The sequence below is a fragment of the Verticillium alfalfae genome, genomic scaffold, assembly GCF_000150825.1.
Source record: "Verticillium alfalfae VaMs.102 supercont1.5 genomic scaffold, whole genome shotgun sequence".
NCBI classification, from domain to species: Eukaryota; Fungi; Ascomycota; class Sordariomycetes; order Glomerellales; family Plectosphaerellaceae; genus Verticillium; species Verticillium alfalfae.
In genome coordinates this window covers 1,198,517-1,226,307 of record NW_003315034.1, presented here as the reverse complement: position 1 = coordinate 1,226,307, position 27,791 = coordinate 1,198,517, and the positions used below count along the sequence as shown (strand labels likewise).

The following is a 27,791-nucleotide window of genomic DNA, read 5'->3' as shown; positions in this document are numbered from 1 at the left end:
TATTCGGCGCTTTGCCTCCAGAACCTCTCGAAAGACATTGGCTCCCACAATGATCTCGTTGAGCGCCTCTTTCCCCTCCGCTGTTGCTAGGAGCACTACGCCGCTCTCGGCACTGCAATACTGCCTGACCATAGAGCTCATGATCTCGCTGACCTGACGGCTGCGACCGTTGTCCGTTGTCTGGAGTTCCGTCTCTGCGGGGCACGATGTGTCGAGGTCGTCGAGGATAATCACAGCCTTGCCGCCGAACTTGGCCCCCCAGCTGGCCGTCAGGAACAGCTGATTCAGAACTGTTCTGATGGAGGCCATTCGGCTTTCGTCGTTGACAAGCTTTTTGCAGGAGAAATAGGTTGTGTGGAAAAAGGAGTCTTCGCGCAGCCTCTGCGCCACGTATTTTGCGACGGAAGTCTTTGCCGGGAACCCGAGGCACCGGGTTAAGAGCTCGTCGATAGGGTTCGACAAGGTGGGGACTGTAGGTCCAGCAGCAGCTTATCGATGCTAACAAGGAGACCATCGTATGAAGGCAGGGGCTCCGCAATGCTGTCCTCGGTCATCCATGCGGGGCGTGGAATAGGAGCCTGAAACTCGATGGGAGTCTTTTCGCTGATTCCGAGGGTCCACCTGCCCGGTTCCTTCGAGTCAGGCGAGCTCGGTGCCGGCTCGAACTTGATGACACCACCCTCCCACCCCTGGGGGCTTTCGAGGCCGTCGTACAACCCGAACAGCGTGCCATCGGTGAGAGGACCCGCAAGGAGTGACGAGGTCTTCTGAGAGCCCGCATAGATGTGTCTGAACGTCTTTGCAGCTTCTTCCTTCTCGGCCTTGGATTCCGAACCAAACTTGAGGCCCTCGCTCGTCTTTTTGGATGTGGCAAAGGGATAGACCGCGAGCTTCTGCACCGCGTCCCGACCCACAGGCTGCGAGGCTGCTTCTATCTCAATGATACCACCAACCATGCCGGTGAAGCCCAAGGCCGCGCATAGAGGCGATGACAGAGCAGCAGGCTTGCTGTCCGGCGGATCATCCCACGCACGCAGGTGGGCGACCACTTTTGTCGCCACATGCGAAGTCACCGGCGCTGGGTCGTCCGCCTGGGGGCGAGTCGTGTTCGCCACGCTCCCAGACTCGCGCAGCACGGTCACCAGCACATAGTTGACGCCATTGAAGCCCCGCGCATGCAGTAGATCGTGGTCGACCCAGATGCTGAAGTCAGGCGCCATGACCTCCTCTTCGAACCAGTCGAGGCACGTATTCCTGTCGACACCCCGGAGAGTGATCTTGTTCTTGCGCTCGCGCGTGCTCTTCTTACGGCCGGAGCTGGTGCCGCTGCGGCGCGACTTGGACGTGCTGGCAACGCTGCGGTTCTCGGACGAGGACTGGGTCGTTTTCGGGCGGGTCTTGGGAGCGACGATGACCTCGGCGTCGGGAGAAATTTTGGCGAATGGGTAGTCTGCTGGCGGAGGAGGGTCGAGGGAGATTGTCTTTATACGCGCGGTGGAGGTCGGAGAAAGGTGCAGAGTCAAGGCGTGGGCTGGCACGGGCTGGCCTGAAGCGGATTTGAAGGCTGGATTCGGCAGTGCGCGGACCTGGGAGAGGAGGTTGAGCTCCAGAAATGTGGCATGAAGCTCAATAATCTCCCAGTCTTCGGGAGTTAGAGGCTCAAGGTTAATGGTGTGGACCAGCGGAGGGTCGACGTGAATCGAGGCTGTGACCTTCTGGCCGTCGGTCAGGCCTAGGGTATTGGCGAGGGTCGCGTCTATCTCGACAAGACCAATGTCCTGGTCGCGAGAGGATGGGTTCCCCCTGATGCCATTGATGCCGTCGCGTCCAACAACGGGTGTGACCTTGCGCTTGGTGGGCATGCCTGTCCAGCCGACGAAGATGGACTGCGGCGGGGTGGAAGGGGCACCGCCGGACGGGGGGGTTCGGTAGGCGAGCTCGACAACTACATTCTGAGCAGGCTATGAGGTATCAGCGCAATTTCCTGTTGTTGCCCTTGAGGTAACATACCGTATTAATATTGACCAAGAGGGAGACCAGCGAGGAGGGGAGGTTGACGAGACAGTTGCGCAGGTGAACGAGCGACAACTCGGCTGGTGTGGATTGGGCGTTCTTGCGGGGTGCCATTGTGAGATATGGCAGGGTGATACAGCGCCCTGGTTTTGGAGTGTTAAGAGTCGGTGTTTGAAGCAAGAGGCATGCTCAAGCAAATGTCGCGTTCAAGCTCGTGGTGATCGTCAGTCAAGCTTCGAGTCGGAACCTTGCGATGCAGAACACGACCGGTTGCATGTGCCGACCGCCGAGGCATCTTCGGGACTGGCTAGCAGCAGTGGGTCCTGAGACTGCCTGCAGCTTGGGGTTCTGCGGGGTACAGGCAGCGACCCTGGTCTTAGTCAGCGAACTCGGTGTTCCCATCCCCTTGACGGCCACTGAAGATACGGGTCGTCAGGGGGCATCTTCATCTACCTTTTTTAAGGTAAGCTAGGTACCCAAGACTTATCGACACTGCCCACTTTCCTCTTCTCTGCTCGCTTTTCATGGCCCTCTTCTTTCTGACGACTACTGCTCTACTCCTCCGGATTGTGGAGCGTCTTGATGGCATCCTGGTTTACGGGTGGTTTGCTACGTGCAAACACTACTTGCAGTGGCACATGAGGATGCACCAATATGATCGGGCTAGGTTTGGTTTTGCATTGCATTCTTTTTCTAGGACGGAAGTCCGTATACTAGAGAACCAAAGCTCTTAGCCTTGGCTGGTGTCTCTCACACAGCCTAATTCTTCCGTAGGCAGCGCGCTGGCATCTGTCACGCGCGGGACTGGTCATTTGGCCGGGGATCATCTTCTCAACAGAATGGGGAGTCAAAAAATGAAATGCCCATCACACACCTGCTTCGGACGACGGCCCGGCGGTCAAACAAAAGAAAAAATGCAATCGTGTCTACTCGACATGTATTCGCCAACGGAAAGGCTACTCATCACCTAACAAAGATCGAATTTCCCTATCCCAACGCCAGACCCCCGAAAATAAAACTCGCCAACATCACCCCAAGCAAGGCTCAGGAAAGAGACAAGCCCCTGTGCATGGACCCCGCTCCTTAAGCATCCTCGCTGCCCTCACGCTCGGCATCGTTGCCAGAGGCGTTGATGAACACGAGTCTCGTCATGTTGCCAGCAGTTTGCCAGACCTGTCGGCCGTGTCAGTACAATCGGGTTACGTGTGGTGGAAGAGGGTATACTCACATCGAGGCTGTTGTACTCCTCCAGCGCGGCGAGCCACTGGTCCTCCGTGAAGCCCTTGGCGATGACTCTCTCCTTGACCTTCCTCAAGCTCAGCACGCCGTACTCGTCGTCATCGTCCGCATCGTCAGGCCTGCACGCGCCACTGTCGGCCAGCGCCTTGACCATGTTGTAGATTCTGCTGTTGGGGTTGAGCCTCTGGCGGCCAGTGCCCTGATCGGCGGCGAGCGACTCCTTGGAGGCCTCGAGCAGACGCAGCGCCTCGTCCACGTCGTCCTGCTCCACGAGGTTGCTGAAGCGCAGGCGCGCGAGGGCCTGGGCGATACGAATGATGCCGAGAAGAGTTCGCGGCGTGACGTGGGTGAACTGCTCGCCCTTCTTCTCAGCGCGGCGCTGGGCCTCGCGCATGCGGACGTACGTCTTGCTGACGTATTCCATGACGCCCGCCGTGACAACTGGGCGGTAGGTGCGCGCCTGGGCAATGTAGGAGCGGACTTCATGAGGGCTGAAAATTACGTCGTCCTCACCGGCGACGGGGGGGTGGCGAGAGTGCATGTGCACGTAGGCGACGTGCTTGGCAAGCTGGGCGTCGGACTCGCGGTTCGGCGTGTCAAGGATCAGGAACATGATATCGAAACGCGAAAGAAGGGCGGCGGGGAGATTGATGTTCTCGACAGGTGAGAGGCGGGGGTTGTATCGGCCGTAAAGAGGGTTAGCTGCGGCAAGAATGGAGGTGCGCGCGTTCAGAGTGGTAGAGATGCCGGCCTTGGAGATGGAGATGGTCTGTTGTTCCATCACTTCGTGGATAGCCGTGCGGTCGTTATCGTCCATCTTGTCGAATTCATCGATGCAGCAGATACCATTATCGGCAAGGACAAGGGCACCGCCCTCAAGGACCATCTCGTCAGTCACTGGGTCACGGATGACGGCGGCCGTGAGACCGACGCCACTGCTACCACGACCAGAAGTGTACACGCCGCGCGGCGCGACCTTTGAGATGTACTTGAGCAATTGGGACTTGGCCACACCAGGGTCACCCATAAGGCAGACGTTGATGTCACCACGAATCTTCATGCCGTCCTTGACCTCCTTCGTCACACCACCGATGAGGAGCAGCAAGAGAGCCTTCTTGACGTCAACGTGACCGTAGATCTCGGGAGCGATCGACTTGGCAAGCAGCTCGTACACCTGTCCAGATTGCCTGTACTGCTCAATCCTCCGCACAAGCGCGGGATCAATGATCATCTCGGAGTAGGCCTTCTTGTGCTGCAGAATGTAGTGAGCCTCGAGGTATGTGTCGGTGAGGAGGCCAGCCTTCATAGCCTTGAAGCCAGTGTAGGGAGTGGGCATGAAGATGCCGGATATGTCGACAACGTCGCCAGGGTTCACCTTGCGTACGGAGGAACCGTAGCAGAGAACAGTGAGTGTTCGAGGAATTTGGCCAATGGGAACCTGTTCAGCCATTTCCTGAACCTTGACCTCCTGGAAGGGGAGGAACTTGGACGCTCTCGATGATGGTTGCAGTTGGCTGCGCGACTGGTTCTTCTTGCACGTCTCCGAGGGACACATGGTCAAGGGAGTGTGCTGCTTGTCGGTGACAGGCTGGAAGATTTCACTGCCACAGCCCTCGCAGTAGTAGGCGCTGACGGAGACAACAGGCTTGACGTCGGACACTCGGGTTGCGATGGCGCGGACCGTGATGAGGTGGCCCAGGTGTTCGCCGCGGACGTCACGGACGGCCATGGCCTTAGATTCGTGATCGACAGTTTGGGTCCGGGGCTTGAAAGCCAGGGTGTAGCGGCGCGTCAGTTCTGCGGGGAAGCGCTCGGCAGCGGCAGGAAGATCGCCATTCGCGACAGCCACATCCATGGCCTGGTTATGTTCTTCTCGCCGCCTCATGACAACATCGAGAACGTCTTCCTTGAAGCTTTTCACATGTCAGCAATGTATAATTGGACCAGTCGAGTCGCGAAGGGCCAGACGTACGACTCCTTGTTCGTTGGCGCCGGCATCTGCGAGTCAATGGCTCTCGAGAAAATCTCGACATAGTGCTTGGTATTCAGTTCGACCGACTCGACCAGCTTGAGGCGCTCGCCTGTGTCGGCTTCCAATGACTTCTCCCACTAGATTCTGTGTGAGTTCATTGCTCGGTGCACAGCGCATTGGGAAATACTGACCCCGTGAAGGTCGTCCAGGTCTAGCATGACCTCGTTGATCTTGCGATCCGCCAGCTCTTGCAGGATAATCTGATACTTTGGCTGGGGAGTGCGCGCCTCTTTCTGGCGGCGGCGCCTCTCCTCCGCAACCTCGTCGTCCTCCATGACATCGTCATCTTCGTCAAAGTCATCCTCATTTATTGTTACGTTGCCGAGGGCATGTGTGATGGTCTGCTCGGGAGTGGCTTTGAAGTCCTTGAGGAATGACTCAAAGGCGGCTGCAGTGTTTGTAGTCAGTACTTGTCGCCATGTCAATGCTGAATCGCGGGGAAGTGTACCGAGCTGTGCCTCGTACTGGACTGGCGCCTTGAATTGACGGAGCGCCATCGTGAGTTGTGGATGGGCAGATACTGTCGGCAGAGCTTGTGATCCGTCAGAGAAGGAGATGGAGCCGCTCGATGCGATGCCAAATGCAACAAGGAGAAATGCGCGTCGCAAGAAGCTCTGTCGGTGGGGGGCTGAGATGCGGGATGGAGGACGGGATGGATTGGATGGACGTCGCTGGTTGTTGGTTGCCAGGGGGTTGCCTGGTCTCACAAATTGGAATGCTAGTAACGCGAGAAGACGCGTTTTCTCGCGTCGCGTGGGAAGCCGCCCACCACTGCAGGTTTAATAGGATTATGACTAAGCCAAAGATGGACCACGAATGTGGCTACTACCATCCTCCCCTTTGTATGGAAGTCTAAGGTATCCGGCTGCCCATTCTCACTGAGCCTGGGTCAAATTGCCTTCAAACGGTTTCGACCCCGATTGCAAGCACAAGACCTATGAAAATGACCATTGTAGTCATTTCACTTGGCTATGTTCCAGCGTTGCGCCTCGCGTTATATGTCATCTTTCACCAGGGAAAGATGATCACACATGCACGCAGAATTGACAAGGGCGGCGAATGCGCGAGGAATTACTCATAAATTTGGCATAACCAGTTATTTTCATGTCTATTGGGGCATGGATCGCGTGATCTCGGCTTGTAGAAGTATTTAGATCAGACATGTGTACCTGTCACATCTGAAGCCGCACCACGCTGGTGGCCGGGTTTGTATGCATATAACGTGATATGGTTGAAAGTCTGCTCACACATCATCAAGGACCTGAAGGGGAGCACAGCAGGGAGATATTGAAACAGAGTCCCAAGACCCCGTCTAGACGAGTAAGTCTGGATAAATATTTCTCAACTGGAAGCATCCGTCTGTGGGCACGGCTACTGGCCTTCAATCTTGTTTGTTCGACTAGGTATATTATGGAGTAAAGCCTGTCTACTACAAGGTATGCTGCAAGAGAAGAGTGTCAATACATGATACAAAATGCTTTGCGATTGTTAGAGCGGTTGTTCTTCAGTCAAATTCAGAGGAGTAGGCGTTCGAAGCAGATCGCGGGCGCTGCAGCTCTCCACTATCATGATGCCTCAAGTACGAGCACCCTCTAACGCATGCCCTGGTTCCCGCAACACAATCAAGGCCCAGGCCCAAACCTGTTGTGTGATGAAATTGAAGTTGTACTGCGAGACCGAAATGATGCACTTTCGAAAAGCCCCGGTTCATAATGCGCGTCAACCGGTTTCCCAGGATCTGCGCACCATCTATGAGTGTACCTAGAAAAGGTACAATTCCTTCCTTCCTCGTTTGCAAACCCCTTTCGTTAGTTTCTATGTCATTTTGCTTGTGTGTTTGAGATCATCTTAGCGAAAAGCTGGTTGTGGCTATGGAGCACGGCATGAAGGGGGCAAAGGGAATGAAGATCTTCATACGACTCGTAGTGGAGTTGAGCAGCATCGTGGACTGTGGGCAAGTCTTGAGTGTTTTTCCAGGAGTCTCTGATACTAGTAGAACACTGGAGCAGCTATGGCATAGCCGAACTGGCTGTCGTCATCTTATGTGTCGACTTCGAGGTCATTGCACAGGGGGCTTGAGGCCCTTCCACAGAGCTGTGTGCATGGTGGTGACAGTGATGAAATTTGTCTCCTGGACATGACCACAGGGACCCAACGACATGTAGCACGATATTGATGTCAGATCAACACCGCAAGCTTAGCACGAAAAACATCCGCAACCGACACAGAACAAGAACCAAGTCGCTAATTCGCCGCAGAGCTTTGTCGCAAGGGGGAAAGTGGCAAGCTCCATCGTCAGAGCAGCACATTATTGACATATCACTTGGAAGCAGGAAGACGCACGAGATGAAACAGAAACCATCCATATGATACAGTATACATGCCAGAGACCATGGTACATCTAACTCTACAGAGTGACAAGCCGCTCTAAATGCGCGAATGCAGCAGCGCGGCACGCTCAATCTCTCCGATGACGCCCTGGCCACCGAGCGTCCACTTCTCCGTGACGGTCGTCTCGTTGACGAGAGACCGCAGCATGCCGCTGGCGGCCCAATACTCCATGACGGCACGGGCCTCGGCCTTGGAGACGTTATCGACGTGGAAGACGTCGACCTTTTCGAGGACCTCGTGCACGCGAGCATCATAGTCCTTGCGGTAGGGGTCTGCCGTGGGCAAAGTGTTTGCCGGCGGCGGCTGCGGACGAGCGGGCGAGCGCGAGGTCCATGCTCGGCGAGCGAGGAGCGTTGCTGCGACTCGTGGCGCCAATGACTGCGCCGCCGTTGACGAAGGGAGTCTTGCCCGAGAGAGCGTCAGTGAAGAGGCGGACGAGGGTCAGATCGTGAGAGTGGACGAGGTTGAAGGACGGGTCGCGGTATTCGCTGATCTTCATAATGTGGGAGAGGCCGTCGAGGCCGAGGAGGACGGGCGGGCGGCCAGGGACGGCAGTCAGCTCGTACCAGAGGGCCTTGAGGACGGGCCAGGCGTAATCAGGCTCCTTCGCAGCAGTGATGAGGTCGGCGAGCGTGGGGTCCTCAGGGAGATGGAGGAGCTGCAGGTGGCTATAGTTCTTCGAGGCCTTGTACTGGGCGAGGATGTCGTGGTTTGCCTTGATGATCGTCTGTAGAAGGTGGAAGCAGTAGACGGGTTGAGTGAACTCGACAGGGGTTGTCTGAGGCACGGGCGAGTACTCAGTATGCGCATTGGTGAGGTCTTGGGCTGTTGAGCTGTCAGTAGATATTCCAAACAGAAAGAGAGAAGGGGGGGGGTTGGAGTACTCGCCTTCGGGGATGTGGATGACGACCCAGTTGTTGAGAAGGGCGTAGGACATGGCTTGCATCAACAGCAAGCTCTTGCCCGAGATGCGCTCACCCGTCAAGACGGTGCTCAGCGTCTGCTTTTCCGCCGCCGCCTCGTTCAACCTCTCCATCATCTGCACCGTCTCCTTCCTGACGAGCATGTGCGGCTTGCGGAACAGGCCCCAGTTCTGCGTAGTCTTGAACGATTCGAGGGCGCGCAGCTGGTCGATGAGCTTGTCGGGCATGCCGATGATGCGACCGAGGTTTTCCTTGCTGACCATGGCGGAGGCATCGGCGACGGGCAAGCCTGGGACGACTGCGGCGTTGTTGTTGCTGAGCTGGATGCGCTTCCGGAAAGCCTTGCGCTCCGCCCGGCTCGGGCTTCTTGAAGCGGACGACCTCGCGCTTCTTCTTGGAATTCTGGCCAACCTTGCCCTTGCGGATATGTTTTCCGATCACCTGGCGAGGCTTATTGCCGACAACCTTGGACGGCCCGGCGGCCGCGGCTGTTGTCGTCGTGAAGGGGGCGGTCCATGTGATGATGGGGGTAATGCGGTCCGCCAGGCGCAGGCCGGAGGTTGGCCGCGTCAGGCACCGTGTGCAGTTGACAGACGCCATTGTGGCCGAGTATCTAGATCGTAGGGGATGTCGATTGGGGGTGCTACGAGTCCATTCGAGGTCGGACCGGTGGCTCGTCGAGGCTCGGACCCAGAATTTGGATCCAGCTTGGACGTTGAGGAGGAATCTCGAGACGATAGGTGCACCCCCGGATCGCGTGGTGGAGCGCCGAATACTGACCGGCCATTGGCTGTGGCAGCTCAGCCGGTAATTCGGCGCTAGTGATCCGTCTCGTTATCTTATCACCACTTTCGACCCTCCAAATTTCAGTCCCAGAAAAGTTCACAACCATTTGCCCGCCCGCCGCCCGCCGCTGCCCGTCTGAACCAACCACCGGCGTACCGTCAAGAGCTTTTTTCCCGAACGTCGACGACGACCTCCTTCACAATGGCGACCACCGACTCGAAAGCAAAGCTTTCCGTAACTGTCGACCGTGCGACACCGTACTACTTCGACCTCGGCCTCCTCCAGGCTACGGACCCCAACCCCTTCAAGATCACCTCGTCCAACATTGAGGAAGACCTTGCCAGCATTGCCCGCGATGGCGCCCAGGGTGCGACGTCCCTGCCATCAACCAAACACTTCATAGTGTCCACAATACTGACATGAATCCAGTCATCATCAACCAGCTCATGACCGCCTGCCCCATCACGGCCACCGCCGATGGCGTCCTCCTGACCCTGCCCCCGCCCTCGACCCCTCTGCCCCGCGAGCTGCCTGTGCCCAAGGCCAAGGAGCCGACAAAGTGGGAGCGCTTCGCCGCCAAGCGCGGCATCAAGCCCAAGACGCGCGAGCAGCGCCGCAACCTCGCCTTCGACGAGGACACGGGCGAGTGGGCCCGCAAGTGGGGATACAAGGGCCTCAACAAGAAGGGCGAGAACGACTGGCTCGTCGGAGGGTCGACCCGGGCCGCCGAGGCCGCAGCGAAAGGCCGGGCACCAAGATCCCGCGGCGACGGGCGGCGGCGAGAGGAGGAGAAGGTCAGGAGGAACGAGCGGAAGCAGAGGAAGAACGCGCGCGAGTCGATGCAGACGGGGAAGAAATAGGTCGTGGTCGCTGCTCGGCAGGGAGAAAGGGCCGTTGCCGTCCCCGGAAGGGCGCTTGCCTCAGAGGAGGGTGCCAGCGAATGGGCGCATGGAGGCGGCGGCATGGGATGGATGGCATTGCGGTGTTTCGGCGTTGGGACGGGGAAAATGTACCCCGGTTTTTCATCCTTCAAAGGCTTGCTCTGATACCAGCAAAATCGTCTTGTCCATCTACATCTCAGTCCGCGTCAGCGTGCCGAGGCATGATGTGCAGCCAACGTGATCAAGTAGAACATGTCACTTGTAGCCAACAGGTCAACGAAAGACGACGATCGGCTCATCTCGATTCATCCACCACCAGGAGGGAGGCTCGGATAGTTGCCCCCATGCCGCCATTATCCCGTCCACCAGCTTCCGCAGCAACTCCTCATGTTGTATTATACATAAATCCATCAACAGACCGCCCAACCTCACATTGCATGCGCTCGCTCTTTTCGTGCCACCCAATATCACGCATTGTATAGCATTCTCCAAATGCACACCGCTCCTCTGTTATCCGCGCGCCTTTGCCAAACATGAAGAAACATCGCTAAACTCTCGTGACAAAACGCAGTTTTAGAAAACACGCACGACCAAGAGACCAGAAGGGAGGAGACAGAAATCACAAAGCCAGCACTACGTGAGTGCACATAGTCTAGCGCCCCGTCGAGGAGTTCGGATAGGCCAAGACAACGGTGGACGACGCTGCAGCTAAGCCTTGAGCAGAGGATACACCTTTGATGCGAGTGAGCTGAACACGTATTGCCCGAATCGTCGTAGCCATCGGAAATACAGTAGCCAGGCGTCGTGTCGTCGTTGTGTTGGTGCTGAGCCATGTACATGCAATGCCGCCCGGGTATTGTAGTAGAAAATCAGACAAGAAAACAGACGCGTATCCAGGGGATGGAGGGACTCAGAAACCGAGGGGCGACAGTGGCTTGATGGGCGACAGTGGCCGAAGATCTCCTGAGCCCCTTGGTGCATCTTGGTCGCTATTAATGGTGAGCGTTGTCGACATGGTCAAGTTGGACCCGACGCTACCATTAGAGCCATGCGAGTCGGAGAGTGGTAGGGCCTTTTTCTTCAGCCGCGTCTTGGGTTGTTGGTCCTGGCTCTGACTCGATTGTTTACTGCTGTCTGATGACGAGACGGCCCGGTCGACCGCACGCTCATCGTTGGTTGCCGGGAGCTGCTCGTCGGGGACAGGTTTGCGTGACTCGGAGACACCCCGTGGAGGGGGTTGGTTCAGTAGCAGGTACTCCTCTTCGATGTATTTCGCCTCAGCTTTGCAGCCTCTCCAGCACTCGCGCCAATCGCAAACCAAGAACCGGAAGCAGAATGCGTCAATCTTCATGCACGGCTGAAAGCAAATACACAAGTTGCGGAAGTCCATCTTGTTCTTGTCTGAATGTGCGAGCAAGAGACTGAGATGACAGGTGATGGCGAAGAGCAGGTAATAGTTGAAGGGCGAGAGGTTGGAGAGTTCGTCGATCAGCAACTGAGGAACCTTGTCAGAACCAGCGCACTCTTTGGCAACCCTCTCCTGAGCGGCCTTGGGGAAGAGTTCATCGGGAAGCTCGCGCAACCAGGCCTTGAGCATGGAGCCGATAATGTTGATGTCGTACAGATCGTCCTGCTCAAACAAATTGACATCCAGTTCTAGACGCCAGTTAGTTTCGATTCCGCAAGGGGATCCCAGTCAGACAAACCTTCATCAAATCTCCTTTGCCACTTCTTGATTTGAGGCCCGCTGCCCGGAACTCGGTAGAGACCTTCAACATCGCAGCCCTTGTAGTTGAGGTAGTCAATCGCGCGCCAGGGAAACGCTGGCATCCAGAACTCGGTCTTATCCCTAGAATCCTCCAGCTTCCGTGATATGCGCGTCGTCCGGGTCTGTTCCACTAAAGGGAGGTTGATGACCTTCAAAACATAATGTTCGTCATCAATGATGGACTCCCGCTCCGTAGTGCCTCCACTACGTATGCTCTTGCCGAATAGTCCTTTGCTAATCATGTCTGCGGCTTTGAGGTTCCTCAGCCCACCGAAGAAGCTTCCATTGTCGCGAACAGAAGGTGATGCGTGTTGTCGCGACGGTTCTCTGTCACGCTGGTTCTCTTTGTTACTCTGGTCTCGTTGTGGTAGAGGCGGAGCACGGTCTTCTGACCTGTTTCTTGCGGCGGAGTTCATCTTGTTCGTGCTGTTGCTGCTGAATGACCTATCGGCCCCCTGTGGTCGCGCCATGAGGCCTGGACTATTGTTGCCTAGAGGTGCCCTCGTAGATTCTATAGCCTGGACTGGGGAGTGAATCGTCTGGCGGTACTCTTTGGGACTGGGAGTAGGAAGCTCGTTGTCACGGGCTGATTTGGTCCGTCCCAGTAATCCAAATGGTTTGGGCTTGTTCTTCTTAGACAGATGACTTTGGGAGGCGCTGGTGGTGTATTCTCCTGTGGAGGAATGAGTTAGGTTGGATGGAGGAAGATGAGAGGTGGAAGACTGCTGAGCAGAACGTTCCGGAAGAGAGGTGTCTGCGGCGCAGAATGTACACAGTTAGCAGGTGCGCGCAAAGAAGGCATCGTGAAGAGCGAAACGAGACGCCAGGGCAAGTGGCCTGGAGATGGGACCGGCGCCGTGCCTGTCGCATGCACTGTCGCATTGGAGAGGGGTTTCAGCACAAGGGGAGGGGTTCAAGGAACGCGCACGCGCGCGTGCAATTGCCCGTACCTGAAAGCTTCGCAGACTTGCTGCTGGGGACAGAGGTGTCAGTGCCTCGCGATGCGATCTCGCCCCGCGACTCGGAGCGTCTGTGCTGATGCTGTTGTTGTTGTTGTTGTTGTTGTTGTGGCGGCTGCTGCTGCTGAGTGGATTGTTTCTGGGTCGATTTGGACGACTTTGTCAAATTGAAGAAGAAGCCGCTCTTGGAGGGGCGACCCTGATCGCGGGGCTGGGATGGCTGCGTGGTGTTGGGCTCGTGTCGAGGGGCAGGGCGAGGATTTGGCCGAGTGGGAGTCTCCGGCAGGCTGATGCAGCGCAGAGGTGATCGGGGGGTAGTTTTGGGGGTCTTCGTCGTCGTCGTCGTCAAAGTCTTCGAGGGCGCGCGAATGAGCGTGGGAGGCGGAAGCATTTGAGAGAAGCCGAGTCGGGTTTCTTGGGGCGAGAATCTACTGAATGGGGAAACGTGGTGTTTCTGGGGGACGAGCGGTGGGAATCTGCGCTCGGGAGAGAGACGACTTGGAGGGTTTCAGCGGAGCGCGGGTGGTGCTCGTCCTCGGGCAGGGCGGAGTGACCCGACAGCGTCAGCGGCTGCGGTACGGGTTTGCGTGCCATTTTTGGCTGGTGCCTCACCCTACTGGGAGCGCTCTGCGGTGGTACGCTGTTTTTATGCAGCGCTTTGCTTTCCTCGCTTTGCTTTGCCTGGCGGTGGTGGAGTTGGTATGAACTGTCTGGACTGGGACAGGCAGCTAGGCGCTGCTGGTGATTGAGGTACAGGCGGCTTCCCACAACCTGCAGTTCGATACAAAGAGGTGCCGGTATGTGTGTGCGTGTGTGTGCGTGTGTGTGCGTGTATGTGTGTGTCAAGGTCCTGGCCAGGCAGGTGAGGTCCAGGTCCAAGGCTTGAGGTCCGAGATTCGTATGGAAGGGTTAGGCCTGATTCGTAGGGGCGCCGCAGGAGGGGGTTAGGTGATGTCTCGAATTGGGCGCGCGCTGCGCTGGGACGTGTGTGATGGTGAATCCGTCCGCTGGGCTCGGAAGAGAATCCAGGGGTGGTCCGGTGTTAGGATTCCAAGGCAGACTGGGAGAGGGGCGTAGCCATGAGAGCAACAACAATGCAAGAAAATTGATATCGGTCAGAGGACGAGTCAAGTCAAATTGGGGTTTGAGGTCCAGAGGCCAGGTATAGGGAATCGAAAAGATGATGTAGCAGCGGTCCCAAAGCCAAGGCAACGACTGACCTGGCAGAAACAGGCGGGAATGGCGTGGCTTGCCAGATTGCTGCCCGGGGCCACGAAGAATGCCGCGAGGGAGCAAGTGTCGGGCACTGAGGTAGGTGCTTCTGTTCAAGGTGTTGTGCAGGGTCCTCGGAGGAGAGCAGCAGAAAGTGAGAGGGCCAGGGTCGGGACCAGGGCCGGTCAGGGTCAGGGTCAGGGTCAGGGAGACACGAGACAACCCGCTGGATGGGCAAGGCAAGACAGCTCACGTCGAAGAACAGGCTGGCGCGGAGGGATAGATAGCGATCCAAGATGAGCCTGGAGAAGCGCCAGGTGGAGTCCGAGGCAGGCGTGTGGTTTCTTGCTGTAGGCAGTCGATGATAGTGCGCAGGGTAGCGGGTGCGAATGAAGCGCGCAAATGCGATACGGTTGAATGATTGTGTCTGGCCTCCAGGCCGTGGGGACTGCGAGGAAATACCAAGTCTCCCTTGCTCAGAGATGTGCAAAGCTGTGGGTACATATGGTGTGTTCAGAGATCGAGGATCTTTTGGCACTTTGTCTTCCACTTTTTTACTCTTTGATGTCTGGGAGTGTACACTCTACCTAGGTGCTTGGCATATGGCAAGTAACAAGAAGATTCGACGGGTGGTCCGAGGCTGCTGATTGTTCTGCTTACAACAAACGTTCTTTTGCTGGTGACGGGGCAGCTATGTAGGCACCAATCTACCTGACTACCTAAGGTAGGTATCTAGGTACCTAGGGTAAGGTACCTTAGGTGCTTCAGGTAAGGAAGGCAAGGTACCTAGGTAGATGCATCCAGACGATGCTTCTCTCTGTTGAGCCTGCGAGCGCTGGCGGCAGCAGGAGCTAGAGGGGCAACGACTAGTGAGGGGTGCTCTCACAAGAACAAGGGAAGACGAGGGAGAAAGCGCCTGGGATTCGCACAGGCACAGGCCGAAGCGCGCAGGCTCTGTCACAGGTACAAGCACGAGCATTTGTCACAGGGACATGGCCCGCATCACGACCACTGAGGAATTCTGAAACACCACACCAAAGCTGCACCGCTTTCAGGGGTTGCCTTAGTGCGCGTGCTAAACGCCGCGCCACTTTCGAACCCACTTGCCCACTGTAACAGGAACAGCACTGGCACTCCACTTCTGTGCCAGATGCCCACGGCTCTCCCCTCTTGTGTGTCTCGCGTGCACCTGTCCTCGACGACGACGACGACGCACGATAGAGGCAGGGTGGGGTTTCTCGAGTGGACTCGGTGGACTCGATATCAGAAAGTCAAGACGGCGGTACTCCTGATTCACAGAGAAAGATCTGGGGTAAGCGGTGCTTGACTCGCCTCAGCATTGGAACCCAGCATTGTGGGATTAAAGCAAGCCCATTACGAGTCTTCATCTCGCCAGAAGTCCCAGACCCAAGACCATGGACCAGACGCTGGTAGAAGCTTCGCTGAGGTTAAGGCCAGCCCACAGGAAGTGCCGATCATGTCATCTACGCACAGCAGCCCTCGCCCGTCAGGAGTCGCACACTTCTGAAGAGTTCTTGTTGGATTGGCTCCTGTCGCCAAAATCAGCATGACGAAGACGGCCGAACAGCCTCGTTGCCGCGTCTCCCGTTACCCAGGTAGATATGGGCTCTGCCAGATAATGATCCGACCACTACCGCTTCCTTTCACCACAAACCACTTATGTCATGACAAGCTACCAATCCAAGCATGGCGACCTGCGGTATCGGAACCTGGGCAGCACAAAAAGTTCCCTATTCTGAGAACTGGAGCCAGACTTCCGAAGGACCACAGGCCCCGTGACAGCCTCACCTAGCCGGAAAAACAAATATTAAAAAAGGCTGCACATGCACAGCACTTGTTCGGCATTGATTCAAGCCACTTACAGCAAAAGGCTGAAGGCACCGTGAGAGCTTATGCAAGCACTGCTCCGCTGGATGCAACTGAATGTAACCCAAATGCCCAGCCTATCTGATGTCCCATAATCCGAAGATCCCCCAACTCCAACCATTGGCTTCTGACCAGGCCAGGTTTGGCGCCTCTGCCGTATTTGCCATCAGGTCTACTCCGCTCGCCGTATTATTTCGCTTCTGGCCCAGTCTCCGGAGAGGCAGGGTTCCTTCGTCTCGTCTCCTACACAGACTTGAATACTCCCGATGACGCTACTCCAAGAGAGGTCTAGTTCAGGAACGTGGCCTGGTGCCTCGATCTTGAAACTCTCATTCGAGCCGCTTGCCATTGTCAGGAAGGCGCGGCGGCAGTTGCATCGGGCAGGATGACAGTTCTGTCCCTACCTAGGTACCTAGATGAACCATACCGATCGCTTTGAGATGGTGCAGCTGGGCTCGCATCAACGTGGCTGATGGGAAGGGAAGCAGCTGTGATACCCGCGATTCCGATCTTCAAGGCCAATCTGTCGGGCGGTGTTCAATGGCGAGAGTTAAGCTTGCGGGAAGGATTGGAAACAGGATTGCGCCTAGGCGGGCCAAGCCATATGACTCGTGCCGTGTGCGTCTCTGGTGCTCTTCGCTGGCTTATCCCGTGCTCCCCACCAGAGCGCCGTACACCCTTGCGCCCCTCATCTCGGATCCCCTGGGCTCACATTGACCCTCCTATAAATCCACCGCTGAATGCTCTGACATGCCATTCGGAGTTCTAGATTCGTTGCACACGTCATGACAAGGCCGTAAATAGCATCTGAATCTCCCTCATATGTACCGCCCGAGAACTGCCTACCATTGACCTACTGTTTCTAGAGATGCACAGCGTGCTAGCCCCCTCACCAGCCTCATGCGCCTTTGAACCGGAGCAGTGCCAAAGCCGGCACAGCGCGGGGGATCTTTCTCCACGCGCGCATTCGCCCCTCCCCCTCCCCCTTAAATTCTCGCCGCTAGGTGCCTGCAGCCAAAGTCAGATCAGGCCGAAGAAACCAACTCCTTTCGCATGGAAGAATTCCCCCTCATAACCCCTCAATCCATCGCTCCTTCGTGGTGGACCATGCCGAAGGACGGCAAATTGTGTGACCTATCACTTCGGTCCCCATAGTAGATCGCCCATCAAACAGGCTCTCGACACGATGGGAAAGCAAACGAGATCGAGACACGCTGGGCACGTACGTGTAGAGTGTTCTAGATCACTGCAACAATGCACAGGCCATGCTATGGGTCTATCTTGCGCTCATGCGGTTTGCTTCTCCTCTCCCATCATCGTTTTCCCTGAGAGCTCCACAGGCTATCCGTCACGAGCAAGTGAAATCAATGTTGTTCGACCGACGAGTCGGTGACTGGATGTGTGTCATATTGTCGACGTCTTTGGTGTGATACCACACATCGGTGAACATTAAGAGCGTCCGTCGAGCTGGGCATGTCGGTTACCCAGTATTTCGTGACGGGTCACATGAGTAGGTGGCGATACCTGCCATCGAGTCGCTGGCGACCACATCGATGATGGTCTTGCTGCCAAGGCTCCTATTCGCTTCTCCTGAAATCTACCAATGAAGGGGACTCAAACGCATAACCACCAGAAACATGTCTGCTACCTTGCAACAGGACTTGAGGTCAAAGTTCATTTTGGCCGTGTCCGTTACGTGGTCATTAACCTGGTCATCGCTTCTTAATCCGCTTCTAAACTCGACAGCAATATCTGCCGCTGCAAAATCTAGCACCTGGCCGTGCGTATATATGATCGCTGAGGGGCGAATCTTGACACTCAACTCGGGGGTCACGTGTGCTCATTTCACAAGTGTGATGGTCGGAAAAATAATTGTACATCATCTCTCATTAGCATTACATCTACATCGTAGCTAGTTCGTGGACGTGGCTCGTGATAGGTCCCGTCGACCGCATGCTGCGAAAGGTTTATTTGCTAACGCCGCCGCCGCAAGGGCCGGAGTGGGTGTGCTCGTGGGCGCCCTCACGCTTGGTGAACTGGGCACGATCCGCAGCCCAGCGCCTCTGGTTCATGTCGACAGGGCCGAGGGACTCAAAGCTGAGGGCGTACTTGGCGACAGAGTTGGCAATGCTCTTGGTGTTGAGCAGGTAGGCCTCCTTGTTCAGGTTGTCTACGGTGTCTCCGGCCTTGTGGTAGTTGACATCATACGCGACGCCAGCCTCACCGCCGAAGAGACGCTGTTCCTCCTCGGTCTTGGGGACCTCGGCACCGGTGAAGAGACCTCCGGAGGGGATGCCGTTCTCGATGAAAGCGGCGTAATCAGAGCGGCCGCTGAACTCAGAAGGCACGTGAGCAGCTCCGTTGGCCTCGTAGAACTCCTCAAAGTCCTTCTCGATAACGTCAGAGCCAGCGGGGCCGGTCAAGCCGAACGCGCCGCCATCTCCATCGTAGATGCCGTAGACGTAGTTGGGCGAAGCAATCTGTGGAGCGAACATTAGTAGATAGTACTTGGTCATCGAGGACTTGGGTTGCGTACCATATCGAAGTTGAGGTAGGCCCTCATCTTAGCGAGCTCAGTATCGGAGCTGTTAAGCTGCTTGACGTAGTAGTACGAGCCAAGCTTGCCGTACTCCTCAGCACCCCACCACGCAAAGCGAACAGCGTTCTTGACCTTGAAGTGGGACAGGGCGACGGCAACGTTCAGGACACCGATGGAACCGGAGCCGTCATCGCTGGGGTACTGTTAGCTCCCGTCTGACAAAGCAAATGTCTACGCAAAGAATACTCACTTGATACCGGGACCAGCAACAACAGAATCGGAATGGCCTCCGAGGACGAGGACGTTGTCATGGTCACCGCCCTTGGTCTCGGCAATGACGTTGTAGTTGACGCGGTTCTCGACAATGGCGTCAACATCAAAGTCGACCTCAACTTCGCCAGCCTCGAGCTTAGCGAGCAGCGGGACACTGTCCTCCTGGCTGATGCCAACGGTGGGAACATATTCGAGGAAAGGCGCGCCAAGGGTGGCAGAGAGCCCACCAGGAACGTTGTTGTAGATGATGAGGCCGATGGCACCAGCGGCCTTGGCGTTCTGCGACTTGAGACCAAAGGCGCAGGTGCCGCGAGACAGAAGGACGACGCGGCCCTTGGCCTCGGCGGGGAAGTCGCTGACAGCGCAACCAAGGCCGGGGACGTGGAAAAGGGGGCCCTTCTCAGAGCCGCCGGGGGTGTAGGTCATGATGCCGCTCTCAATCTTGGCACCGTCGACGGTCAAGGTGGACGTGCCGGTAGCGAAGATCTCGGAGAAGGGCTGCTTGACGACGTCGTAGTAGTCGAGCTTGGTGAGCGTCTCGTACAGGTAGTCGACGGTGGCGTTGTGGCCGCCGCTGCCAAAGGCACGGTTGCCGCCATGCGCGTCGGCCTGGTCCTGGAGCGCCTGGGAGCCGGCCATGAGGTCCTCGATCTTGACCAGCTCCTGCAGGGCTTCGCTCGAGACATACGGCTTGCACTTGGCCGCGCTGGCAAGCGCGGGCAGGGCCAGGGCCAGAGATGCGGTAGAGGTCCTCATCTTGAATCAAGGGAGCAAATCAGACTGCGACGGTCGGAAGAGAGGGAAGGGCGGAACAGGTGACGGGAGGTGAAGGCGCAATCGATCGACATTCTGAATATGCGGGCGCGTCGCCATTTTGTACCTACATGCCAGAAAGCTTCTCCTCTCAGAAAGGAAGGCTGGCGGAAGGCAAAGACATGCCTTGGGGAGCGGAAGCTGCAGAGTGTCGGCCAGGCATGCGGTAGCAATGCGGAGGGTCAAAACTGGGGTCGATAGCGTCGAGGCGAGCATCCTAATGCGGCAGTTGTGAGACTCGTGTCGAGCATCATCAAGTCAACAAATCGCCTCACCAACTGGAGCTGCCTCTTCAAGCATGCGCCGGCGGGTTCTCCGTGGGTTTGCCATGGGATCGCCTGTCGCTTCTAAGCAATTGGCCCGCGCCGGCATGTGACCCTACCCGTGCCATTCAGAGGCCCTAGCATGTTAACGGCAGGTAGTACTTAGCTCTGGTGTGGCTGGACAGGGCCATGCAGGCGCTATCGGCGTATCGAGCGAACTGCACAGCACTGGAGCCCACAGGGCAAGCGCGACCGTCCACTCATCGCCCCTCTCTTGCTGCTCAATCGGCACCCGGCGGCCGGTTACCCCAGCCTTGAGGCTTGGCAACCGCGCTGCATTACCTAAGGGGTGGCTTATCTCCATTTGGTCTTTCTAGAAGCACCGCAGCGCTTGACGTCGTGTCTTGCCCAACGCCCGTCCAAGCCTGCCCGCCGTCTCATTTCTTCGTCGATCATCTCACGACAACCCAGCTCATCAAACCCCGGTCGCACGCACTGGATTTCGCTGCTTCCCCACTCTGTACGCAAGACACAAACACACACACACACACACACACCCCCAAAGCCATGGCTGCAACCGTCGGCAGCCTGCCGGAAGAGCTCAAGCTTGTCACTGCTGCGCATGTCAGATACATCCAGAGCCTTGACACCAAGAAGGACGAATACGACTACTGGCTGACCGAGCACTTGCGCTTGAATGGCGTGTACTGGGGACTAACGGCACTTCATCTCCTCGGCCACCCCGAGGCCTTACCACGGAGCGATACCATTGACTTTGTCTTATCATGCCAGCACCCTAGTGGGGGCTTTGGTGCAGCCCCTGGGCATGATGCGCATATGCTCTCTACAGTCAGTGCTGTTCAGATTCTCGTCATGCTTGATGCCGTAGACGAGCTGGAATCTCGAGCTAAGGGGAAAGCTCAGGTTGGCAAGTGTGAGTGACCCGGAGTATTGACCTACAACCAACCGCAGGCTGATCATCCTGAGCAGTCATCGCAGACCTGCAGAACCGAACAACAGGCACCTTTGCTGGCGACGAGTGGGGCGAGGAAGACACACGTTTCCTTTACGGCGCTCTGAATGCGTTGTCACTTTTAGGTCTCCTGGGCCTCGTCAATGTCGACAAAGCAGTGGAACACATCGTAGCCTGTGCCAACTTTGATGGTGGCTATGGCGTCAGCCCAGGGGCCGAGTCGCACTCCGGTCAAATTCTCACGTGTGTAGCTGCACTTGCCATTGCCAAGCGGCTGGATGCTATCGACGTCGACAAGCTCGGCCGTTGGCTGAGCGAGCGTCAAGTCGAATGCGGCGGTCTCAACGGCAGGCCCGAGAAGAAGGAAGACGTTTGTTACAGTTGGTGGGTCCTAAGTAGTCTTTCCATCATCGGACGGACACACTGGATCGATAGCGACAAGCTCACGGCCTTCATCCTCCAGGCGCAGGATCCCGAGTTGGGTGGTATCGCTGACCGACCAGGAGACATGGTGGATGTATGGCATACCGTCTTTGGCATTGCTGGTTTGAGTTTGCTGAAGTACCCGGGGCTCGAGGCCGTAGATCCTGTCTACTGTATGCCGAAAGCGACCATCGAACGAGTTCTGGGTAAGCAGTAGAACACAATGTCAACTTGTTCAGACCCTGAATGGCCGCCCTTCTCTGATCACCGCTGCACGTACTTGAACCACCTCGCACTAGACGCATGGGAACCCGTCCATGACCCACGGTCTTGGGCCTGGCAGTGGGGTTCGGAGGATGCATCAGATTAAGTGTGTTACCGTTCCTGCAGACTCCCTACCCGCCGTTGCATCCAAATCTCTTGGCGTCTGCAAGTGCCTGACGACGTGGTCAGATGTCAATTGGTGGGCTCAGTAGGTTTGGGGATTTGCACCGAGCCTCACGACCACACTCGACTTACGAGGCTGAGCAACGTTGCTCTTTCCCATTTCCGTCCCTCTGACACCCCCCTCCCGCGCACCCGGATGGCCTCCCCAACGATGGCCTACCTAAAAGCTTTCGAGTGTGCCGTCAAAGCCACAGTATTTTCTCGGCCAAGGGCAGAAAAGACGCCTTTCGAGGTAGGTGCCAGCCTGGACTCCTTTCCTCCTCTGCGACTTTGATGCGGCTGCGCAAGCCAATGCGCTCATGACGTCCTGCTTCGATATGACAATGGATTGACCCTGCCAGGTTCCCAGATTCTTCAGTGACTGACGTGACTGCTGAGCGATGACGTCGACCTTACACAGCGGTTCTGCTGCGGCTTATAGTCTATATCTGTACCTCCTGCCTCTGTTGCATATGCCTGCCTACATGAGGACATTACAAGCACGTCAGCTTAACATGCATCACAGGATGGTCATTCCTTCAGCAGTAACAAGCTCATGTGGATTGCGGTGGATTTGAGCAGCGAACTGACGCTCAAACTCGGCCAAAGGGCTCATTCTGCATCCCGAGATAGTTCTTGTACACCTGGATGTACATCCGTCCCCCGACAGTTGTCTTGATAGACACGCCCTTGTGACTGCCTTGTCTTGGTGCCCATAACGGCCCCACTTCGGCCCCGCTCTCGGGGGAGATGGCAAGCCCCGGGATCTCGGTCTTGATACCTTACTGGAACAAAGACAGGCAGGTGCGCGAAGATTTCTGTCGACCGATTTCGAATTCGACTATATTTTTCCACGGCTTGTGAAGCCAAGGATACCGACTGTCATCCGAAGCCAGAGCTCATCGGCCCATACCCTACCTCAACCCGTATCTACCAGATACTGCCTCACCGCCGGGTATGTTGGCTGTTTCTCTCCCCCCCCTAGTCTACCAGCACACCTTTCCTTCGCAGGCCCTCCTTGATCCATGATCTTCTTTGATGGCGTGTATTTCATCGAGATCGGTAGCGAACTAGTCCCAGAGGACCTGTTGCTCATAGCAACATATTTATATCACATTCATACTTCGTCTTTGGGGCGAGCATGTATCCAGTTTGTGCACAGCGCCAAATTATTTTCCCTCACCCATGTCTTCATTGAATGGATATAAGACACGTGAGCCACATTGTTGAGCGTGCTAAAATTTTCGGCGAACCCGGCGTGTCTCGACATGACAGCCCCGTCCACACGCCACCCCCGCATTGGTCCCATCGTGCCTGCAATACAACACTTTCCTTAAATGATCTTCTACTAATTATTCTGCTCAGGGAATTTCTGTTCAAAAAAACATCACGGTCTCGCCAGCAAGGCTCGAGCAGTCATCACAGCTACTCTTGTCCTTCCCTGACCCAGCATCCCTGACCCAGAAGCGAGCGTAGAGCTCAGATTGACGCAGCTATGTACTCCGAAGTCTGTTCACTGTGCGATGCCATTGGGGAAGGCTCAATGCATCAACGAGGCGCCCTTGGGCACGATGCAGGTAAGCTGCTTCGTTCAACCGGTCGTTCCTCCCCGTTTGATCCTCGTGGTCGCTCCTGAAGCGTTAGTCAAAGCAAGTCATCATGTTCAATCCTCATCTTGTTGTTAGGCCTTGTCTGCCCATCCTCTTGACCATGTTTCCAATCGTTCGCCTTTCACTCTCTCTTGATCGAGTCTCGACCCATCACTCGCTTCTCTTGCTCTTTGCTGTCAGATTCCGCTTCTCTCATGTGATCCTTCTCTTGTATCTGAGAATACAGGCCCCTGTCTCTGGCCGTATCCCAGCATAAAGCTCTTGGCTTTGGAGCCTATCATCAACATTCATTCGTACGGTTGTTCGTATCTTTGTACTAAAGGCTGTTCAGAATATGGATCCACCGTTGGTCTCATCAACAACAAGTCAAAATGTGTCCATCGACTTTCACCCCAAGCCTCCCAGCCATGATGGCTACCATCCGCTGGAAGACCCGCAACTTCGCGCCGCGAATTTCGGCCTGGGCCTATCTGAATGCCCTTCAGAGGCACCACATGACTTCTTTTCTCTTTCAGGTGCTCCGCTTCAAGAGTTGCCTCCGGTAGTATCCCCAGTGGTGGCCGTGCGCCTTCCACTCCAAGCGGGTAACGTGAATGCAAAGATTCACGGTCACGTCAACAAAAACAGCAGTAACCGTAGCACTCCCATCAAGACCACTTCTACTATCATTTCCAAGACGCGCAACAAAGCCGACTTTCCTTTGGTGTGCTACCTTTGCGACAACGAACCCAAATACTCCGACGTTTCCCATCTTCTCACTCATCTTCTGTCGCGTGGTCACGCCAGAGCTAAGGGCAATATCGAAGTCAGATCCCACATCCCGGGGGACGTCGAAGCTGCTCAGAAATTCGCAGCGTTTCAAAAGTGGCAGGACGACAACGGGATCGGGGCTTTGCTGAGTGAACGTTTCCTGGACAAGAACAATAAAAAGAAGGAGAAGGATCGCGTCGAGGCAGCCAAGCGTAAACGCTTCCTTGAACAGCAGCGTACAGTAAGTCGACACCCCATCTCAATAGTAGCTTCTTCGGACCAAGTCTTGATATGAATACCCCGGATCTGTGGTCTTCGCACTGCTGTTCCTTCCACAATCACTAGACCCCGAATTTCACTTACAAGTTATAGTCTTCGAAAAAGCGCAGGAACTTGTTCTTGCCACACATTCCGACAGAACTCATGGACGACTTCAATATCACGCCCAAGAGCACCAACCAGGACTTCAATGGCCTAAACCCCACAGGAAGTCTCGACCGAAATGTGACTCCAGGCTTCCTGGCGGCCCAAGATCTTACCTATCTGGGTTCCGTCTACAGCGATTACGACAACTCCCGCGCATCTGACTACGTAGACAGAAGCGATATGGTTTCAGAGTACGCATCTGACAATGATGATAATGTACGCAGGGTTCCGGAGCTCAAGGGTCAGTACTGGCCTGGCATGCATCTGTTCGATTCTGCAACCGAAGAGGGCAAGAAGAAGCGGAACCAGCGCAAGGATGATTCTGTGATTCAGCGTATGCGAATCGGCTCGGATGCCATTAATCCCACAGAGATGGTTACAGATATGATGATGAACTTTGAACGCTATCGTCACATCGATGAAGACCCTTCCGACGACGAGGTCAGTCCGGTACGTTGAGTGTTCCCATAGTTTTCATAACCGACCCCGGCCCCTCCGGATGCCAGCTGATCCCGGACTTCAGCTCAAGGGCTCTGCGTCTAAAAAGAAAGCATTCATCCACAAGCCTTCAGTTGTCTCTGAGCACATCCTCAAACGAAGATCCAAGGCTCTCGCTACTATGGGTGGACGCCTATCTACGCCTACCAAGTCGACCCCACGCAAGAGTACCCCACGCAAAAGCACCCCGAGGAAGTATACACCTCGAAAGCAAGCTGCCGTGAAGACCCCAAGCAAGAAGTCGAGGAAGGCTCGCGGTCAGGCTACTACTAAAGTAGTCGTTGATAAAGAGGGGACAAGAGAGCGGCGCCCAAAGCGTGGTAGCGCTACGCGAGCCAAGTCAAGGATTGCTGCGCAGGCGGAGCAGGCAGAACATGACATATTTGATGATCGCGATTCAATCGACCAGGAGTTTGAGATTGATTCACCTGATGAGACCCCGATCAAGACAAAATTTAAGAAGGAAACTGCTCGGCGCGCCACCCGAAACGACTCCCTACATCCTTCTTACAAGCATTCTGCCCCGTCCACCGTCGAATCGACTACTGTCAACGGTAAGAACGAACATGGTGTCTACCAGGATGACGGAGCAAACTTGCATGGTGCGCTTTCCTGCCGCTTTCCTGCTTCATTCCTATAGTCAAAGGCTGAAATAGTGCAGGAAATCCCACGTCTGGCGTGGCGGGCAGGCTTTCCAGCGACTCCAGGCCGGGCGATGCCGTCGCCTATACCCCGCATCTTGACTTGGTATGTTGAGTTTTCTTGAATCCTTTTGAAGTTTGACGCGGTTTGAATGCTCCTCTTCGCCTAATCGCCGCGCAAAAAAGCGATTCGTTTTCGTCTTCGTCTTCGTCTTCGTAGGGGCAAACTGCGCTTGGTTGGTGCGAAGAGAAAAATAGACAAAATCATTGACCGAATGAACACTTAGGGTATCCTACAGCCTCAGCAGCCTCAGCAGCCTCAGCAGCAACCCCAAGGAATAGTGCCTCCTCCGTGTTTCGCCCATGGCATGCACAGTCACTGGACACCAACTCCAGCCTTCAACGGCTTTGAGCCTCAAGTCATTCCTGGACATGGCATGATTCAACCTCGAGATTTCTACCAAGGTATTCAGCACCAGTCACTTCCGCAAAGCGGCCATAACCAGAACTCTTTCTATCACTCCCACCCCTACCAGCAGAGCTATGCCTATCCCGACCCAATGTTTCATGACGGCATGTTTCAAGACCGCTCTGGTTCTGTCAGATCTCCGCAAGTCGTAGCATGGAACACGGCCAACACCAACACTAATGAGAACACCAACATCTACGGAGGACAGCCCTGGTCCGTGATCAGCGCCGCAGAGCGTGGATATGCCTCCCAACATAATACCGCATGGGTTGACGCTGGTCACGCTACAGCAGCTGGTAGTGCGGGTGTTCTTTCCGGAGGCAACTTGAGCGCCAGTGTCAGCGCGATGCCGACAAGCGGCCCAGAACCTTTAGCTACAAGCCCCGTGACCGGAGTTATCAAGCTCGACCCAGCGCAGGAATCTACCGATGGCCAGTCCTATCACTTTGACGATGCCATGGAAGCCATGGGCCACTGACGGAGAAGGAGTGTTGACGGAGGGTAGATCACCACGCTTCTTGAGTCGAAAACGCGAGTGGTTCCGGGTTGAAAGGGCCCTGCTTGACCGTAATCCCACAAAGTTACAGGAAATTGCATTTGCGCACATGGATGATGCATTGATGAGGACCGTCACAGGTTAGTCTGATGCTGCAGCGTTCAGCGTTTCTCAGCCCTTTCGACCACTGACACTGGCTTGCAGTATCGGGTTTCGTACAAGGTCGGCGCGAGCCACATTCTAGTCCCGACAGAAACCTGTCTGCGATGTCCCTCGCAGGCCGAAGTCTCTGGGTGTTCCAGCAACGTCTCTCAGTGCAATGGTATTAGCTGGTCGCTGCTACGAATTGCCTGATACTCTGGACACCTTCGGCAGCCGACCGCCATACAGGGAGAGTAGTGCCTCCGGACGAGGTTGGTGGAAGAAATGTGTGTGGGGCAAAGGAATAATCATTCTTTGGACGACTCATATGGACTGAAAGGCAGGAACTGACGACAGCTGGAAGCGAGGCGTTGAAACAGTGATCGCCGGCATTCGGCATCTGCAAAGGTTGACAGTCTATGAGACAGCTAGCTAACATTCTCCCAAAAACGACACGACTTTGCTTCGATGATGCGACGTGACCGGATTTGATGTAACAAAACTAATCCAGGGCTTGCTTTACAGTTGCTCAATGCTCGAGATTAGGTGGTCCAGCTGATCAACAGCGTCCACCTCATTACCAGTCGTAAATAAATCAGACAAGAGACGACCAGCTCCCTGCAATCTGCGTATGCCGCATATCTCTCTCCAGCTCGCGCGACTTGCGTGCAGCCACATTGATGACCTTGCGGGGGATCCGCGCCAGACGCGCGACGTTGAGGCCATATGATCTGTGCGCGACGCCCTCCGCCACCTCGTAAAGGAACGTAATCTCCTCATCCGCAGCGGCGGCGGCGTCAACATCGTCATCGCCTTCACTATCAGCGCCGGCCCCGTTGTCAGGCGCTTCCCGCCCATCCGGCCTGGTGGCGGTGAACCGCATGTGCACATTCCGAATGGGTCCCTCGCCGGTGGGATCCGCCATGCGCGCGAGGTTCTGGTAGTGGGTGATGAAGAGC

At 55.9% G+C, this 27,791-nt stretch overlaps 10 protein-coding genes across 10 annotated transcripts in view; 3 read left to right on the top strand and 7 right to left on the bottom strand.

Moving 5' to 3' along the window:
- VDBG_04697 (peroxisome biosynthesis protein PAS1) overlaps nt 1-2,127 on the bottom strand; it is a gene marked incomplete at both ends in the record, with an annotated part of 3,883 nt that extends 1,756 nt beyond the window's left edge. Inside the window, 3 exons of the mRNA XM_003005045.1 lie at nt 25-441; nt 504-1,961; nt 2,011-2,127. Coding sequence (XP_003005091.1) covers nt 25-441; nt 504-1,961; nt 2,011-2,127 — 1,992 coding nt within the window. The remainder of the gene's footprint in view (nt 1-24; nt 442-503; nt 1,962-2,010) is intronic.
- A 631-nt stretch (nt 2,128-2,758) lies between these two features.
- Nucleotides 2,759-5,781, bottom strand: VDBG_04696 (DNA replication licensing factor mcm7; the record flags this gene model as incomplete). Its single annotated transcript, XM_003005044.1, has 4 exons — nt 2,759-3,186; nt 3,242-5,165; nt 5,225-5,361; nt 5,416-5,781. The coding sequence occupies 4 exons, from the start codon at nt 5,779-5,781 to the stop codon at nt 3,097-3,099; spliced, it is 2,517 nt and encodes an 838-aa protein (XP_003005090.1).
- Nucleotides 5,782-7,711: 1,930 nt separating this feature from the next.
- Nucleotides 7,712-9,198, bottom strand: VDBG_04695 (37S ribosomal protein S23; the record flags this gene model as incomplete). Its single annotated transcript, XM_003005043.1, has 3 exons — nt 7,712-7,978; nt 8,055-8,918; nt 8,980-9,198. The coding sequence occupies 3 exons, from the start codon at nt 9,196-9,198 to the stop codon at nt 7,712-7,714; spliced, it is 1,350 nt and encodes a 449-aa protein (XP_003005089.1).
- A 343-nt stretch (nt 9,199-9,541) lies between these two features.
- VDBG_04694 (conserved hypothetical protein) lies at nt 9,542-10,244 on the top strand (the record flags this gene model as incomplete). The annotated part of the gene is made up of 2 exons (XM_003005042.1): nt 9,542-9,751; nt 9,814-10,244. 2 exons carry the CDS (start codon nt 9,586-9,588, stop codon nt 10,242-10,244), a joined length of 597 nt encoding a protein of 198 aa, XP_003005088.1.
- A 345-nt stretch (nt 10,245-10,589) lies between these two features.
- On the bottom strand, nt 10,590-12,449 carry VDBG_04693 (conserved hypothetical protein; the record flags this gene model as incomplete). Its single annotated transcript, XM_003005041.1, has 2 exons — nt 10,590-11,921; nt 11,972-12,449. 2 exons carry the CDS (start codon nt 12,447-12,449, stop codon nt 11,176-11,178), a joined length of 1,224 nt encoding a protein of 407 aa, XP_003005087.1.
- A 360-nt stretch (nt 12,450-12,809) lies between these two features.
- VDBG_04692 (hypothetical protein) lies at nt 12,810-13,614 on the bottom strand (the record flags this gene model as incomplete). Its single annotated transcript, XM_003005040.1, has 2 exons — nt 12,810-12,906; nt 12,962-13,614. The coding sequence occupies 2 exons, from the start codon at nt 13,381-13,383 to the stop codon at nt 12,810-12,812; spliced, it is 519 nt and encodes a 172-aa protein (XP_003005086.1).
- A 4,444-nt stretch (nt 13,615-18,058) lies between these two features.
- Nucleotides 18,059-19,659, bottom strand: VDBG_04691 (aminopeptidase Y; the record flags this gene model as incomplete). Its single annotated transcript, XM_003005039.1, has 3 exons — nt 18,059-18,571; nt 18,628-18,823; nt 18,881-19,659. The coding sequence occupies 3 exons, from the start codon at nt 19,657-19,659 to the stop codon at nt 18,059-18,061; spliced, it is 1,488 nt and encodes a 495-aa protein (XP_003005085.1).
- Nucleotides 19,660-20,546: 887 nt separating this feature from the next.
- VDBG_04690 (type-2 proteins geranylgeranyltransferase subunit beta) lies at nt 20,547-21,622 on the top strand (the record flags this gene model as incomplete). The annotated part of the gene is made up of 2 exons (XM_003005038.1): nt 20,547-20,913; nt 20,970-21,622. The coding sequence occupies 2 exons, from the start codon at nt 20,547-20,549 to the stop codon at nt 21,590-21,592; spliced, it is 990 nt and encodes a 329-aa protein (XP_003005084.1).
- Nucleotides 21,623-23,745: 2,123 nt separating this feature from the next.
- On the top strand, nt 23,746-26,673 carry VDBG_04689 (predicted protein; the record flags this gene model as incomplete). The annotated part of the gene is made up of 6 exons (XM_003005037.1): nt 23,746-24,402; nt 24,534-25,037; nt 25,111-25,639; nt 25,747-25,832; nt 25,913-25,942; nt 26,014-26,673. 6 exons carry the CDS (start codon nt 23,746-23,748, stop codon nt 26,671-26,673), a joined length of 2,466 nt encoding a protein of 821 aa, XP_003005083.1.
- A 754-nt stretch (nt 26,674-27,427) lies between these two features.
- Nucleotides 27,428-27,791, bottom strand: part of VDBG_04688 (DNA mismatch repair protein Msh3) — a gene marked incomplete at both ends in the record, with an annotated part of 4,315 nt that continues 3,951 nt past the window's right edge. The window contains one exon of the mRNA XM_003005036.1: nt 27,428-27,769. Coding sequence (XP_003005082.1) covers nt 27,428-27,769 — 342 coding nt within the window. The remainder of the gene's footprint in view (nt 27,770-27,791) is intronic.